Genomic DNA, 16,484 nt, shown 5'->3' with positions numbered 1-16,484 from the left:
ATTACAGGGACACTGGGTGCTCTGACTTAGGACATATCAGGGAAGTAGGAAAGAAATAAGGAGTCAGGGGTATAAAGAGACAAAAGGCTACAGACAAGCTGGTATCTTATCTTAAGGAAATTGGTTTGTCCAAAGCTTAGGTGGCAACAGATGAATTCCTGGACAAAGAAGGTTCTCCTTACGCACTTGTCCAATTCATAAAGAAAGAACTGTTTGTGGACACAAGAGGAACTCTTAGGGATATTTTAAAATTTGGAAACTAAAGGGACATTAGAGTAATGAAACTCTGCATGTAAATATTAAATAATTAAACAGAATTGCATAATAGGTAGATAAGTTTTATCGACCAGTGCCCTGTGCCATAATTCAGATGCACTTGACAATGCATCTAAGACAGACTAAATTCCACTGTACAAAAAGGCCTATCAGGGGTTTTATGGAGAAAACAGTCTGTGAAATGAAAACAGGTTTTTTCTTCTAAAGTCTGACATAAGATTCTAGGCTTTACCAGAAATTCATCTTTCTTTCCTCTCTTCTCCTTCTTTTCTGTGTTGATTCTAAAGACTATACTACTTTAAATACTTTGCATTATTTATTGTGTAAACATTTCTGGGCCAATTAATCTCTGCATCTGGAAAGGATAAGGCTCAGGGAACTATATGTAGAACTCAGTTAAGCCCCTGGGTCATGTCTTGGGAAATTTTCACCCACACGTCCACATGACCATCAAAGGCACTTACCTGCTCCTAACATCACAGATGGATTACTGGTGTTAGTGCAGCTAGTAATGGCAGCGATTACCACAGAACCATGAGCAAGGGTGAACTCGCTATTATTATAGATAAATGTCTTATGGTCATTATGATGGTCCAGAGCAACCTGGAATCCTTTAAATCCTTGCTATAGGAAGAAAAAAAGAAAAAAAAATATGTGGTCAAAGTTCTCACTTTGGAAGAAGAAGAAATACTTTGGTAACTATAGTTTTAAAGGCCAATTCTTAACAAAACATAAACATCTCAGCTGGTAAACTCTGAAATGCTACAGAAAAATTAAATTTACTCTTTTAAAATCTTTATAAAAGGGAGTCATGATTTCTGAATCTGATTTTGCTTTGAAATTATTAACAATTCTTCCCCACCTCAAATACCGAAAGACTAAAACTACAAATTTAGCTTAGTCTCATTAGAGCTAATTAGTACAGATGTAATGGCTACACTGAGGGCGCTGATACTAACCTTTATGGAAATTTAGAAAACGGTGCCATTTTGGCCAGATTCAACCAATCATAAGCAGTAAGGCTAACACAGTGCCGCTGAACATTTGGTAAAATGCTGGCATCCCGCGGATAAAATCCATCACAAATCTTATTCATTTGAAAAATCTTCATTGAAAATCTACTGTGTACAAGGTACTATGCTGGGCACTTTGTGGGATACAAAGGTGACTGTGTATAAATCCTATCCTCAATCCACAGTGTAGTAAAGGAAATCAGACATGCACATATTATACAGTACCAACAATGAAAGTAAAGGCTACGAAACACCATCACAGGGTTTCCCACTGATGCCATGAAGGTTCAAATGAGGGAGAGATGACTTTGTGCTATGGGATCTGAGGCCACATTGTGGAAGAGCTGAGAGATTAGGGCATGCAGACGGGGAAGGGACATGCAGGCAGGGGATGGCATGAACAAAAGTACAGTGGCCAGAAAAGTTTGGGCAAGCCGAGTGAACACCGTGGTGAGTCATGTGAAAAGGAGGTATGCTCTGGAAAAGGAGGGTTGAGTTGTGTTTACAGGCAATCAAGTGCTCTAAGGAAGCTGCCTGGCTCTTAGCTAATGCAGAGGGAGGCATCGAGGACTATAGGATGGAGAGGAAACGCCCGCAGCACCAAGGCTTCAGGAAGACTCATCATCGAGGGCGGTGAAGCCTGTGCACAAAGAAGCCAAGCATGGGGCAGGATTGGGGAGGATTTCCACCCACCTCTCCCAGGTCCCTACCTTGGCTCCAAGGCAGCTCTCAAAGTCCTTTTTCATGTCAGATACGGCAACTTTGTCCTGAGGCCTTTTGGGTCCACTGCAGCAAGGCACTACTGTTTTCAAATCTAACTCCACAACCTGTGCACCCAAAAGAAAAGGAACCGTGGGATTGACATTATACTCACAAAGAAAAAAACACAGCCATGCCAGAGAATTTAAAACACCACAACAATAAAAATAAACTAAACTACCACATTCAAAACCAAGGAAGTCAATGTCCATTTTACATTGAAGGGATGAATTTCCAAAGTTCCAGATGAGCACTTCGGTAGCATGGGACAGGCAGAAGCCTTGCCACCTCTCAGAAAGACCAGGGTGGGCATTGTGGCTGCCGCCAGGGTCTTTCACTCAGCCATCTTTGCAAAGCAGCTCATACATCCTTTTTATTGCTTAAGTTAGTCAATGAGATGGATTTTCTACTGAAATGATAGATAAACCATTGTAATTTTTCTAAGATGACTGGGGGAATGCAGCCATTAACTCATCAATGCCAAGAAATGGGCCCTAGTCTAATTGAATATTTCCTTCCATCGATGTAATATGAAACAAGACAAGGATCCCGCATCTGGTTTACCCTCCAATCTTGGCTGCTGAGAAAAATGTGGATTCAGTTTGCACCCTAGAAAATGAATGAAGATAAGTACGTCGATGGGTAAATCAGAACAAATTGATTCGCTTGCACCTCCATTTCTTTCCCCATCTATAATAATGATGTGCTTATCAGCCTTTAAATAGCTCCAGTCCTTCTAAACTCCTTTTCCAAAGATCTTCCACATAAAAGGAGTAAAGCAAAAAAGGGGAGCAGGGCTTCCCTGGTGGCGCAGTGGTTAAGAATCTGCCTGCCAACGCAGGGGACATGGGTTCAAGCCCTGGTTTGGGAAGATCCCACATGCCACGGAGCAAGTAAGCCTGTGAGCCACAACTACTGAGCCTGCGCTCTAGAGCCCACGAGCCGCAACTAATGAGCCCACACACCGCAACTTCTGAAGCCCACACACTCTAGGACCCATGTGCTGCAACTACTGAAGCCCTCACACCTAGAGCCCATGCTCCGCAACAAGAGAAGCCACCGCAATGAGCTCACGCACCGCAACTAAAGAAAGCCCGCGCGCAGCAACGAAGACCCAACGCAGCCAAAAAATAAATTAATTAATTAAATTTATTTAAAAAAAAGCGGTGGGTGGCGGGAGCATACTCAACCGAATGGCCAGGAAGAATGGGACAAGTTACGTTATTTTATGTCTACAATTCCTTATCTTTTTGATTTTTTAGCCTTTTAACACGCTGTTCTTCTGTGATAACTTGGCAGTGACTAATTTCCTACAAATACACCCCCCAAGAAAAAACATTCACAACTAAAACCACAGGCTTGAGAAAGAGGAAACACATGCCCAGCACTGTGTGCTAAACATTTTAAATGCATTATTTCATTCTCTAATCCTTTATCATGACCTTATGAAAGGCATTCTCATACCTGGGCAAAGTCTGGGTCTTGAGCGGAGTCACTGAAATCCCGAAACATTCCTACAGCCTGAAGATACTTTTTAATATGCTTTACTTTTTCTTCATCACGACCTAATGGGCATTTTAAGAAGTAACAAGTAACAGATGTTAATATTTCCTGATTAAACTAATGCCTCTACCAGAAGCTATACAAGTAATGGGCATTTCACTTAAACACACACCAAGAGCTCTGCTGATATGGCAGCTTTCAGGCTAACAGTCTGACTCTCTAGCCGATGCTGCTGTTTACTAGGGGCCATTAACTGATCTGCTGTTCTATCGAAGTGACCATTTTCTGTAGAAGATTCTCACTTATAAGCATTCGTCTCTCTTTGGTTACGGGTCTTAATTAAGAGGATCCTAAGCCTCAGCGAATTGTCAAAGCATACCTCCGACGCATCTGCCTTCAACCGGCCACAGACCCTCAGCATTCCACATTATTCTTGTTATAGTAATCCCCGCAGTCTCCCACCACAGATCACCAGCTGTGTGCCCAGCACTGTGTGCTAAACATTTTAAATGCATTATTTCATTCTCTAATCCTTTATCATGACCTTATGAGAAAAGGACTGTTATTATCCTCATTTATGGATGGGGAAATAGTGGCTCAAGAAGATTAACTTTCCCATGGAACACGGGCCGTAAATGGCAGAACCAGGATCCGAAACTGAGTTTAGATTTGAGTTCAAAGTCCTAACTCGTGATGCTATATCACCAGGAATATGACCCTGAAAGCTCTGCTGTTTCATTCTGATCAAGACCCTGGTTGCAGGAGATAATACGCACGGTTTGCCCAATGGACACGGAGTTCTCCCAGTTCTCTGACAGTTAAATAAGCCTGTTTGAGAGCTTGATTCTTGGATCCACAACAGATCAGCATTCTTTTTTTTCGCCTCTTCATTTTAACTGAATTGTAAAGGTCATCAGCTTTCAGCATGGACCTTATAACAGATGACTGTCTGATCTTCGTTAACATTTATCATGACCTGTTGTTGGGCCCCAGTGTTCATTACATCCCCTGTCATCCTCTCCACGAAGACATGCAGGAGAAATTTCTTTTAGGTTTCAGTTTAAGAAAGTGTTCAACTTCTCTGAAACCATTGGTTTCAAATCAGTAGATGTTACAAATTCGGTACCAGATCAGTAAGAGGTTCGGTGGCCACCTCTAGAGCCATAGAAACTAATCTCATCTCTGGATGTATTTTGCAGCTTTCCCCTCCCCACCATCCCTTCTCTTCTCTTCTTTAGGTTGAGTGCCTCAACTATTTAATCGAGGGACAGAGGCAGAAGGTAGTGCTCCAATTCTCAGCGTTCTATGAACTTTAGAAACGGCCTTCTGTTTTCAGGGTTCTGCACTTACCTGTCTGCACCAGGTACTTGATACTGACTTCATCAACCGGGAAAAAGGCAGCAGTGGCTCCATACTCTGGACACATGTTGGCAATTGTAGCTCGGTCGGCAATGGACAACTGGGCTACCCCTGGCCCGAAGAACTCGACAAATTTGCCCACTACCCCAACCTGGCGGAGGTGCTGAGCAACAGAACAATAGCAGAGTTTGAGACTTGATAACCTGTATTTAAATTGCAGAACTATCCCCTTGCAATTCTCATAAAGTAGCCTTGTGAGTAAACACAAAAAATGAATTAGCCCAACATATGTTTGATTACTTTTAAAAATAAAACTTAAAAAGTAAGGCCAACTAAATACAACGTGGTATCTTGGAGTAGATCCTCGAACAGAAAAGGGATTACTGAAAAAACTGGTGAAGTTTCTGGTTTAGTTAAAAATGTCATACCGATGTTAACTACTTCTGTTTCTGATAAATATACCATGGTTATGTAAGATGTTAACATCTGGGGAAGCTGGGAGAAAGGTAACAGGAACTCTGTATTACCTTTACATCAAGTCCCCTGTAAATCTAAAATTATGTTGAAACATTTCTTTAAAAAGAAAGAAAAAGTAATATAAAAACACAAATAATAAGAAAAGTTTTGCCAAATGAGAATACTTCTTTCTAAAAATTAAATAAATTCTTTCAACTTGAATAAATTATGATTTGCACTTGTTGAATAAGCAAATGCCTTGTTTTCAAGGGTATAATGAACAAATATCCTGAACACAGGTATAAGTCAAGTGTAACCAAAAGATCCAGGCAGTCTGACTCTCACACCTTTTCCATACAAGCCATCAGCCAGGGCTGGAGCCTCATGACTGGCTTGGCTCTGCATGAAATCAGCTGTATGAAGTGTGGACAACCACACGGACAGGCCCTTTTGGTTACATGGAATTCTGCCAAATTTTGTGGGCAGAGCCTATATTATTCCACACTTGAACGATGCGGACATCTCTGATGAGCTGTAGTGTTCAAATAAATCCGATTCCGATGTCCATGACTATTAAATCAAAAGTATAGCATCCATCCCACATAACCCAAGCCTTCAAACTATACAACCAGAAAAACTTGTGTGATAATAAAAAAAAATTACTTTTCTAATAGTCTTTCAAAATGAAACTGCCTTCTTTTTGCAAAGCAAGCAAATCACCAAAAAGGATTATTTCTGACAAGGGCAAATGAAAAACAAAACAAAACTAATATTTTCCAGCTTGGAGAAACATCTGTTACAATAATGTAACTTACAATACAGAGAATGGAATTTTAAATAGTCAAAAATTATTCATAGTTTGTTATTTTCATATAAAGAAGAACCATGTGGAAAAAATGTAGAAGTAAAACATATGCATGGAAATGATTTCTTATAACCTCAAGACAGTGATTATCTCTAGAAATGAAGAGGGTGGCTTTAGCCATAAATATTACATTTCACTTCTTAAAAAATATACATACAGAGAGAGCTCTGAAGCAAATACAGCAAAATGTTACCATCTGTTAAGTCTACATGGTGGGCATAAAAATGTCATTTTAACTTCTGTGTATTTAAACTATTTCACAGTTTCAAAGAATTTTTTTAAAGAAAAAGATCCATGCAGCAACAGAAGAGTAAAATGAACATAATGATCTGGAACCTAACTGCAGTTCTCTCCTTATGTCATCTCTTTTAAAGTCATAAACGTACTGTTTCCTAGCACTTCTAGAGCACATGGAAACCAAGAGAGACTCCATCATGGACTTTCCTCCTATTTGTCACTGCGACTCAGACCACAGAAGAGGCAGCACATTGTTACCTTGGTGATGGTGAGCACGATGTCAGTGGATGTTACCAGGGGGTGGGGATTTCCCATCAGCCTGTAGCCAATCACCTGGGGAAGCACCATGCTGATTGGCTGGCCCAGCATGACAGCTTCTGCTTCGATACCACCCACACCTGTGTGGAAAGGCGTGACAGAGTAATGCTTTCCTTAGTCCTCACGATATCCCTCAGGCATAGTTCACTGTCATTAACAAGTAGTCAACCCACTTATAGTGTTTTACTAGTGTAGAGTTATATTTCCATAAAGGACAGTTATCTTTTCTCTATTTCCCTCTATAGAATTTTTAACAAGTGTTTCTCAAAGTGTGGTCCGCCAAAAACCTGTGTCAAAATCCCCTTGATTCCACACTAAAAAGAAGAATGGGCTTCAGGAGTCGCTGTTTTTAACAAACACTCCAGCTGATTTTTGCCTATTCTAATTCCAGCTGCTTATTCCAATTCCAGCTGCTTATTCCAATTCCAGCTGCTTATTCCAATTCATTCTTCCAAACATTATACTGAGTGCCTAAAAGGCATCAGACACTTTTCCGGGTACTGGAAATTACTGGAAAACAGACCAAAAAAACCTCTCTGATATTTGTGGTCACTCAAATTCATGCTGCTGGGATGTAAGGGTATCAAAGTAAATCAAGGTATTTACATAGAACAGCATAAGTGGAACAGGAACCCAGAAGAACACTCACCCCAACCGAGAACGCCCAAACCATCAATCATGGTAGTGTGCGAATCCGTGCCCACAAGACTGTCTGGGTAATAATATCCATCCTGATCAAATACCACTCTTGCCAAATACTCCAGATTCACCTGGTGGATGATTCCTGAGCCAGGAGGAATAATCCGCATGTTGCGAAAGGCCAGAGAGCCCCACTGGGATTGAAAAATGGGGAGAACACTGTGAATACCAGCACACCTTTATGCAGCTCACCTCCTTGGCACCTCTTCCTCATACCCCACACACATAAAGAATCAACCAATGGAGCCAAACTCTGCCCATACCTTTAAAAATTCAAATCGTTCTCTATTTCTTTCAAATTCCAAGTCTTGATTCTTCTGTAAACTGTCTGCCCTGTCAAAGAGAAAGACTAAATGTATAAATTTTAAGGCGTAAAATGTTACTGGTCAAATTTATAGGTGATAATAAAGAAAATGGCAGTTTCATCTGCAGGCTTGCTGGGTGGTGGTATGCGTTCGTTAACGTGGGAAAGAGGTAATTAAAGAAAGTAAAAAGAATAATTATTTTTTGGTTCAGGTGATTTTTATAATGCCTTTAAACATGGTGGGTAGAAAACATTAAGTGGATTTAAGTTAAAACTCTTCTAATCATAAAGTCTGACTCTTAGGAACAGACTCAAGACATTTATGATGACAATAGCAGCTTAGATATTTAAAGAAGCTTTCTTTCTGTACTCCTTTCTTACCTATGACCTTGTTACAACACCTCTCTGAGCTGAGCCATATCTGGGCTGGCATTTTCATCTGTCTTATGTTGGGAGGTAGGGAACCAGTGATGCCAGGAGGCACAGGAATTTATAGAATCACAATCTCCTATCTTGCAAAAGGAGGTTTATGAGGAGGATGGTGACACTCAAGAACATGAGTAAAGCCCAGATTATATATATACCGAGGTTTGCTCCAAGTCATTCAGCTCATCAGGACTGACATGGACAATTCAGGGCATCAGGAAGCTTTTCCAGAATTTTTATAATCAAACTACATTGTTTTGAGGTAGAGTAAGTCATAGTGACAACTCGGCATGGTTAGCACACAGGAAGTGCTTACAAACTGTCATGGGTTGAGTGAACATAGGAAATGATAGTGAAATTAATAGCTAAGACCCAAGTCAGACTTCACTAATTGATAGTTAACACTTATTGACATTACTAGGAACTAGGCACCAAAGTGCTTTACATTTATTTTCTAATTTAGTCTTCAAAATAGCCCTTTGAGCTAGGAGCAACTAATATCCACATTTTTCAAAGGAGGAAACAGACACAGAGAGGGTAAGAAACTTGTTCAGGACCTCACAGCTAGTAAATGATGGAATTGGTATTGACACCCAGGCAGTCTGACTCAAGAATGATGCTCTAAGTCCCTATGCTGCCTCCCTGTAGTAGTAGTTGCAGAAACTGTAGCAGCGATGGTGGTGGTGGTAATAGCAACAACTACCGTAATAATAATAACAGCAGGAGCCAAAGTGCAAGACTGCACGGTGCATCGTAGGCTCTAAGTGCTTTACACACATGAACTCATTCAATCATCCTAACAACGCCTCACGTAGGTACTACCATTACCCCAATGTATGGAAGAGGAAGCGGAGGCACAGAAAGATTAGTTAACTTCTCCAAGGTCAGATGCTTGTACATTACAGAGTGGTCACCTGAACCCAGGTCTGAGCGGTCCTGGAGCCTCTACCTTACCCACTATACCCACTTTCTTCTGTCACTTGTTAATGATCTACAGAGCTTACCTGGTGCCACATGCTGGCCATACAAATGTGCAGAAGGGGCATGTGTGCTGCCCAGCTGGAGCTCAGAGCCTAGCGAGAGACACAGAGCAGCAACCAGGCAACCATGAGAGTGTGATTATCAATGTCATGATACGGGAAGTACAGGGTGCCATGGGAGCACCCAGAAAGGGCCATGAACTCAGACCAGGGAGCCAGGGATGCCTTCCAGAAGGCGATGACATCGATGTAGCCTGGAGGGCGAGGGGGAGTCTGCCAGATGAGCATGGGTAGGCGGGCACTCCTTGAGAAGAAAAAGACTGGAGGCACGCACTATTTACTCTACAAATACACATTCAGTTACCATGCGGATGTTTTTCTTTTTCTCTTGATGTGAATATTCTTCCAGATAAGTGTCAGTTGCTTTGATGGAATCAATTTCTGAGAGTATCTTACAGCAGGGGTTGGTCCACAAACTGTGGTTCATGAGTCAAATCTGGCCCAATATGGTATATGTTTGGCTGTCAAGCAACGAATAATTTTTATATTTTTAAAGGTTGGAAAACAAATAAACGGAGACAGTATGTGGCCAGCAAAACCTGAAGTATTTACTGTTGGCCCTTTACAGTAAAAGTTTGCTGATCTCGGGCTTCCCTGGTGGCGCAGTGGTTGAGAGTCCCCCTGCTGATGCAGGGGACACGGGTTCATGCCCCGGTCCGGGAAGATCCCACATACTGCGGAGCGCCTGGGCCCGTGAACCATGGCCGCTGGGCCTGCACATCCGGAGCCTGTGCTCCGCAACGGGAGAGGCCACAGCAGTGAGAGGCCCGCGTACTGCAAAACAACAACAACAACAACAAGGTCCTTCAGTCTGACGTCAGACTTCCTTTATGAATCCTCTCCCATCCTCCAGTCCAAACTTTTAGTTTCAGCTGCACTGTGGCCCTCATACTCTCTCAAACCGCACTTTCCTCATGCCTTTGCATGCTCTGTTCTCTCTGTGTAGGATGCCTTTCCAGATCTTTGCTCTTTGGTAAACATGCCTGGGGACCCAGATTAAGTGACACTTCTGGAAGAGCCCCCCTGACTCTCCAAGTTAGTGATTTGGTTCCTACACTTACTAACTGCATTCAAGCTGTGCATTCCCTAATCTCTCTACTTTTCTAGACTAACCTACTTCTTGAATAAATACTGACATACAATAGGTCTGTTAAATGGATTTAATTTTACAAAAAAGAGGGAAGGCATCTTGGAACGTTATTCTTAATCATGTATGGCCCTGCCCCATCTCTTCTGCTGAGCTCTGAGCACATGTGGACTCCCAGTCATTATGCCTTGTCCTCTTGTCTCCAGAAGGATTTCAGAGTTTCTCAAAACAGAAGCAAGGTTGGAAGAGGACCATTTACCCCAGAGAATGCTGGGACCATCCGTTCGATATACATGACATAGTCACAGGACAAGCAGAAGCCAGAAATGCTTAGGCTGCTTTAAGATATGTTAAATTCTAGGTTTAAAAAAAAGTTAAAATTAAAAATAAATTAAAATTTAAAAAACAACCCTATTTACTCACTAAAGCAAAAAATCTTTTATGCTAACCTTGGCTCGTTAACTTAGTTCTAGTTATTCGAATGAATAAACAGACCTAGAATTCAGATTTTTCCACCACTCAGAACTTTCCTAGATTTACCCAATCTGGTGAGCTTTCAATAAGATCTCTGAATGTGAATGGCCTCACACACTAAAGAGGAAATTTCTCCTTATTTATGTAAGTTGAAATCAGATTTGGATGTAGTTCAAAGTTTCTGAGTATTACATGTAATGGTACTCCAGAAATTCACAGACAGTATTTATAGAGAAGATAGTTTTGACACTCATGAAATCTGGTCAGAAATTGCTATGATATCCTTGTTGGTATTTTTAAAAAGGTTATTTCTGAGATAACTTTGTAAAACATTACAATAATGCATTAGTTAGATCCTCGATTCCTAAAGATGGTGTGAAGCCAATTACTATTATTCACAGCAGGGAAAGAGGTTAGAAATACTTAACTGAGAAAATTCACCATCCCACCACTCCTTACTTCATTCTGGAAATAGCTGGAAATAAGCCCACAGCACACAGTTCCACAAAAACTGAGACATCACACTTAATTCCTTACAAAAATGAGGAAAGAGACTGGGAGGTCAAATTGCAAAACCAAACTCAAGAAATAAAAACAAAACACTAGCAATGAAAATACTTCTCGGGCTTCTCTGGTGGTGCAGTGGTTAAGAATCCACCTGCCCATGAAGGGGATACGGGTTCGAGCCCTGTTCCAGGAAGATCCCACATGCCACGGAGCAACTAAGCCCATGCGCCACAACTACTGAGCTTGCACTCTACAACCTGCAAGCCACAACTACTAAGCCCATGTGCCACAACTACTGACTAGCCCACGTGCCACAACTGCTGAAGTCTACACACCTAGAGCCTGTGCTCCGCAACAAGAGAAGCCACTGCAATGAGAAGCCTGCACACTGCAACGAGGAGTAGCCCCCGCTCACCGCAACTAGAGAAAGCCTGTGCACAGCAAATAAGACCTAACGCAGCCAAAAATAAATAAATAAATAAATTTATTAAAAAAAGAAAATACTTCTCATAGAAGTGTTTCTCTTTAATTAAAAAAAAGAAGTTGTTTGCTAGATTTGGATATCATTTTGGATCAAAGTTCACCACTAGACTTTGCTATTTTCATCATAATGTTTTTAGTATTACAGTATAAATGAAAAAGGTCCATAAAAAATTGAAACCAGAGTTGATGGATGTCAAGGTTTAAGGAGGAAACCAAGTCACAATGAACTTGGTGCTGACTCAGATTCTTTACCTGCTTAATTGTCAGGAGCTCTTTTGAGTTTTGAGTCAAATAACTTTAGAAATTAAAACAATTACAATTCTGTCTCCACCAGTACTTTCACCTTCCAGGCCAGGGAAATGAAGTTAAATCCATCAACACCAATGAGTCTTCAAGAAAAAGTTGCCCATGATTTTGTGAGGCTACTTTTAATAATTTCTGAAGTGGGACTTTAGGAAACATACTCTCCAATAGGATAATAGTTTGGGTATTTTTAAGTCTTCCCTTTGAAATCAAAACATTAAATTGAGCTTATGTGATTTAAGGAAGAAAAAAAAAGGACATATTGCCCAAGGATGGGTTGAGTCCAAAGAAAAGGAAAGAGCTAGCAAGTATCCAGTCTGTTTGTTCCAAGAACCATCAATTCAGGAGACAAAGCAGTTTTCTCTCTATTCCTGAATTTCTCTGGTTTGGGTATTGGCAATACTAATTTGAGAATGACCAGTTTCTACATTTCTCTTGAGGCTGTATGGAACCCACTTAAATCCCCAAGGAAGCAAATAAACGTTTTTGCTTTTTTTTTCCTTTGAGTGGTTGGTTTCATATTCTTAAATGACTTTCTATTATAAAAACAATAGCTTTTTATTGTAAAAATAAAGAATAGTTACAATCGCTTAGCAGTTTGGCACTTCTCTTTCCAATTTTGTAATCTTTGCCTAGAGTTTCATCGAGCTGAGATCACTCTATACATGTAATTTTTATCTAGCTCATTGAGCCAAGACATGAGCATGTTCCAAATGTTATTAAGGATTAAAATATAACCGTAAAGGTTACTTAATAATTTACTTTAAGGATGTACCATAATTTAATAAATCACTCTCCTTTGCTGGACACCTAGAATGCTTTTAAGTTTTCACTATTATAAATAATACTTTAATAAGCACTATTTAGTCATTAAGCTTTTGCTGAATTTCAGATATCTATAAAGTGTATGTTTAGAAGTGGAAATTCCAGGACAAAGGATATGGCACATTGCTTTCATCATTTCTAATTTGTAGTGCTATCAGCAGTGTATAAAAGTGTCTCCCTCATGACACATTTATAATTAATAACATTTATTTTCTAAACTATGTTGATAAGAGAAAATGGTATCTCAAGGATTTAATTTACCTTTTTATTGCTTGTAAAGTTGAAAAGGCTTTATAAACTGTTTACCATTTGTATTTCCTTTTATTGTGAAATGTCCACTTTCCTTTGCCCATTTATTTGCTGGGTTTTACTATTTTTTAATAGGTTATACATACTCTTTATATATTAGGGATATTAACTCTTTACTGAAAATATTTTTCAAGTTATCTCCTGGTAACTTTGCAGTCATTAAATCTATAGATTTTTTTTCCCCTTTGTTTCATTCATTGCTTCTAAATTTAGAAAGGTTTTTCTTATCAAGACATTTGACACTATATAATTAAATTTTCTTCAAAATCTTTGATGATTTAATTTTTAAAATATTAATGCTTTAAATTATATGAACTGTTCTCTCTACCAAATAATTAAGTTTCCCAGCATTGTATGCAGAACAGTTATTTCTTTCTAACTAAAGTTCTATCTAAAGTTGGAAATAATTTATTTAGTTATACTTCTAGGTTAAGATATCAGCCTTCTAGTAGTACCTGGTTGCCCTCCTTGTATCCAAATCCTCGTTGTGTAATCTTGCAGTTACTGGAGTGTACTCCTTCACCCCTGACTTTGGGCTAAATTGTGCAACTTGCTTTGGTTAATGTGATTGTGAATAGAAGTGATCCTATGTCAGTCCTCATCTAAGCCTCAAGAGATGCTGCAGGGTCCCGCTTGCCTTCTTGAGCCTCTGTGATCACCACATAGCTGCTTTCTCCTTTAGCCTGGGCTCCCAAAGAAGCACACATAGAATGGAGCTGTCCCAGCTGCCCTACCGATGTGCAGTGCAGTGTAAGCAGTCAACCCAGCCAAGGCTGGGTGAGGCACAGCTGCCCAACTGCATTCAGCTGAGATCAGCTGAGCTCCCACCCAACTTGTAGATGTGTAAGAAATAAATTCTTATTGTCTTCTGCTACTGAGATTTTATTGGTAGGATTGGTAGGTTGTTGGTACGATTTTAGCAGGAAGAGAGAAGTGGATATCCTGAACAATAGAAGGAAATAAGGAAAAGGGTAGAGTTTATGGACACCCACGTGGAGAGGCAGAGATGGCCAGATATGAAATAGTTACTTGGAATCAAAACGGAATAAGACTCCAGTGGTTGGAAAAAAAAAAAAAAGCCAAACTCTTTTAAAGTCAAACACATACTTGTATTGACAAGCTCTCATGGCAGAATTTGTATGTGTTTTTCACCCAGACTTCAAGCTTAAACACAGGCTGTTCTCACCCAAGAAGTAAACAGAAAAAAAAAAAAAAGACTTAATCCCCCCTGCCCCCACCCTGAAAATAAAAAAAAACTTCAGGGGAAAATATTTATTAAGTTTGAGTTTTCCTGAATATACTTTTTAAAGATTTTTCTTCTTTTTTTAATTTTTTTTATTTTTTAATAGATCTTTATTGGAGTATAATTGCTTCACAATACTGTGTTAGTTTCTGTTGTACAACAAAGCGAATCAGCCATATGCATACATGTGTCCCCATATCCCCTCCCTCTTGAGCCTCCCTCCCATCCTCCCTATCCCACCCCTGTAGGTCATCGCAAAGCACCAAGCAGATCTCCCTGTGCTATGCTGCTGCTTCCCACCAGCCAACTATTTCACATTTGGTAGTGTATATATGTGGATGCTACTCTCACTTTGCCCCAGCTTCACCCTCCCACCCCGTGTCCTCAAGTCCATTTTCTATGTTTACCTCTTTATTCCTGCCCTGCAACTAGGTTCATCAGTACCTTTTTTTTTTTTTTTAGATTCCATATATATGTGTTAGCATACGGTATTTGTTTTTCTCTTTCTGACTTACTTCACTCTGTATGACAGACTCTAGGTGCATCCACCTCACTACAAATAACTCAATTTTGTTTCTTTTTATGGCTGAGTAATATTCCATTGTATATATGTGCCACATCTTCTTTATCCATTCATGTGATGATGGACATTTAGGTTGGTTCCATGTCCTGGCTATTGTAAATAGTGCTGCAATGAACATTGTGGTACATGAGTCTTTTTGAAATATGGTTTTCTCAGGGTATATGCCCAGTAGTGGGATTGCTGGGTCATATGATAGTTCTATTTTTAGTTTTTTAAGGAAACTCTATAGTGGTTGTATCAATTTACATTCCCACCAACAGTGCAGGAGGGTTCCCTTTTACACACAAAAAAGACTTACACTCTGAGATTTTGCACAAAGCAGAAAACCCAACTGTTCATCCTAGTCTCTCACCTTCTGTTGAAATCAACCTGGATGGAATGATCAATGACAAGGTCAGCGGGACAGACAGGGTTTATTTTCTCTGGATTTCCTCCTAACTTTTTCACAGCATCACGCATGGCAGCAAAGTCAACCACAGCTGGCACACCCCTAGGAAAAGGGAGATTAAGCAGAAAACAAATCTGTTAAACAAGTACCATGGGATTTTTCAGCTTTTGCCTCTGCTGATAATATTGGCAATGGGGCTGTTTCATCGGCTGTTTCATCAGTGGTGCTAACAATGGATGTGTTAGAAAAGTGAAAGTGTCTAAACACATTCCCTTCAGCAGAAATCACATCAGTAATAAGTGCCGTGACTGAGTGGTATCTCTATATGTAGTTTTATCCCTGCATTGAAGGTCACAGCCAACATGGTCTAAACAGAGAAGCTGTGGGAAAGCTGGCAATTAAAAACTCTTGAACTTTTTCTGCCATCACTGTTCCCTTTTCATATGGTGGGCTGACAAAGACCTGTACAAGATCACACCCTTCAACTTCAGAACAAATTTAAAGGAATGGATATAATTCAGAAAAGTAGGCTGTGAATCAAATTTATACTAAGTGAATGCTTTCTTTTTATTAGAGAATAAAATTTGGGTGATCTTTGCTCTAAAAAAAATGAAATTTGCTCTCCAGAAGGAATAAAATAACATCATTTCAAAATGAAATGGTAATGTCTCAAAATGAAGCCGTGATAGGGAGCAATTCCTGGGAATAGCAGGATGTGAACAGAGGCTTAACAGCAACACATCACGCCTTGTGAGCTACGTATCTCCCCTCAGGTGACACATATCAACGTTCCAAGGACAGCTGTTTGAAACCTGGCTCCTTGGGTGATAGGACATAGGGGCGAAAAATTCCGAGATAGCTCCACTCCATACTGTTTCTTAACTTTTGCTAGTACACTTAGGACTAGGATCTTGAAGACCAAGGACAAGGATCTTTGCCACTGGAAAAGGTGGAGTGAGTATGCATCCTGATTTGCCTGAGATTATCTCTTCCCGTCTGGGATGACTGCCCTCTTTTGCTTTCAACC

The 16,484-nt window shown here is 40.1% G+C and overlaps 1 protein-coding gene across 1 annotated transcript in view; it reads right to left on the bottom strand.

Moving 5' to 3' along the window:
• Positions 1–16,484, bottom strand: part of ACO1 (aconitase 1) — a 58,958-nt gene that overhangs the window by 20,449 nt on the left and 22,025 nt on the right. The window contains exons 4-11 of the mRNA XM_082656069.1: positions 15,422–15,559; positions 7,749–7,818; positions 7,436–7,619; positions 6,727–6,866; positions 4,902–5,073; positions 3,513–3,613; positions 2,000–2,116; positions 741–900 (exon numbers count right to left, since the gene is read on the bottom strand). Of these exons, the coding sequence (XP_082512195.1) occupies positions 741–900; positions 2,000–2,116; positions 3,513–3,613; positions 4,902–5,073; positions 6,727–6,866; positions 7,436–7,619; positions 7,749–7,818; positions 15,422–15,559 (1,082 nt within the window). The remainder of the gene's footprint in view (positions 1–740; positions 901–1,999; positions 2,117–3,512; positions 3,614–4,901; positions 5,074–6,726; positions 6,867–7,435; positions 7,620–7,748; positions 7,819–15,421; positions 15,560–16,484) is intronic.

Source organism: Grampus griseus (genome assembly GCF_964374135.1).
Source record: "Grampus griseus genome assembly, chromosome: 6".
Classification (NCBI taxonomy): domain Eukaryota; kingdom Metazoa; phylum Chordata; class Mammalia; order Artiodactyla; family Delphinidae; genus Grampus; species Grampus griseus.
This window is presented reverse-complemented; position numbering and strand designations above follow the sequence as displayed.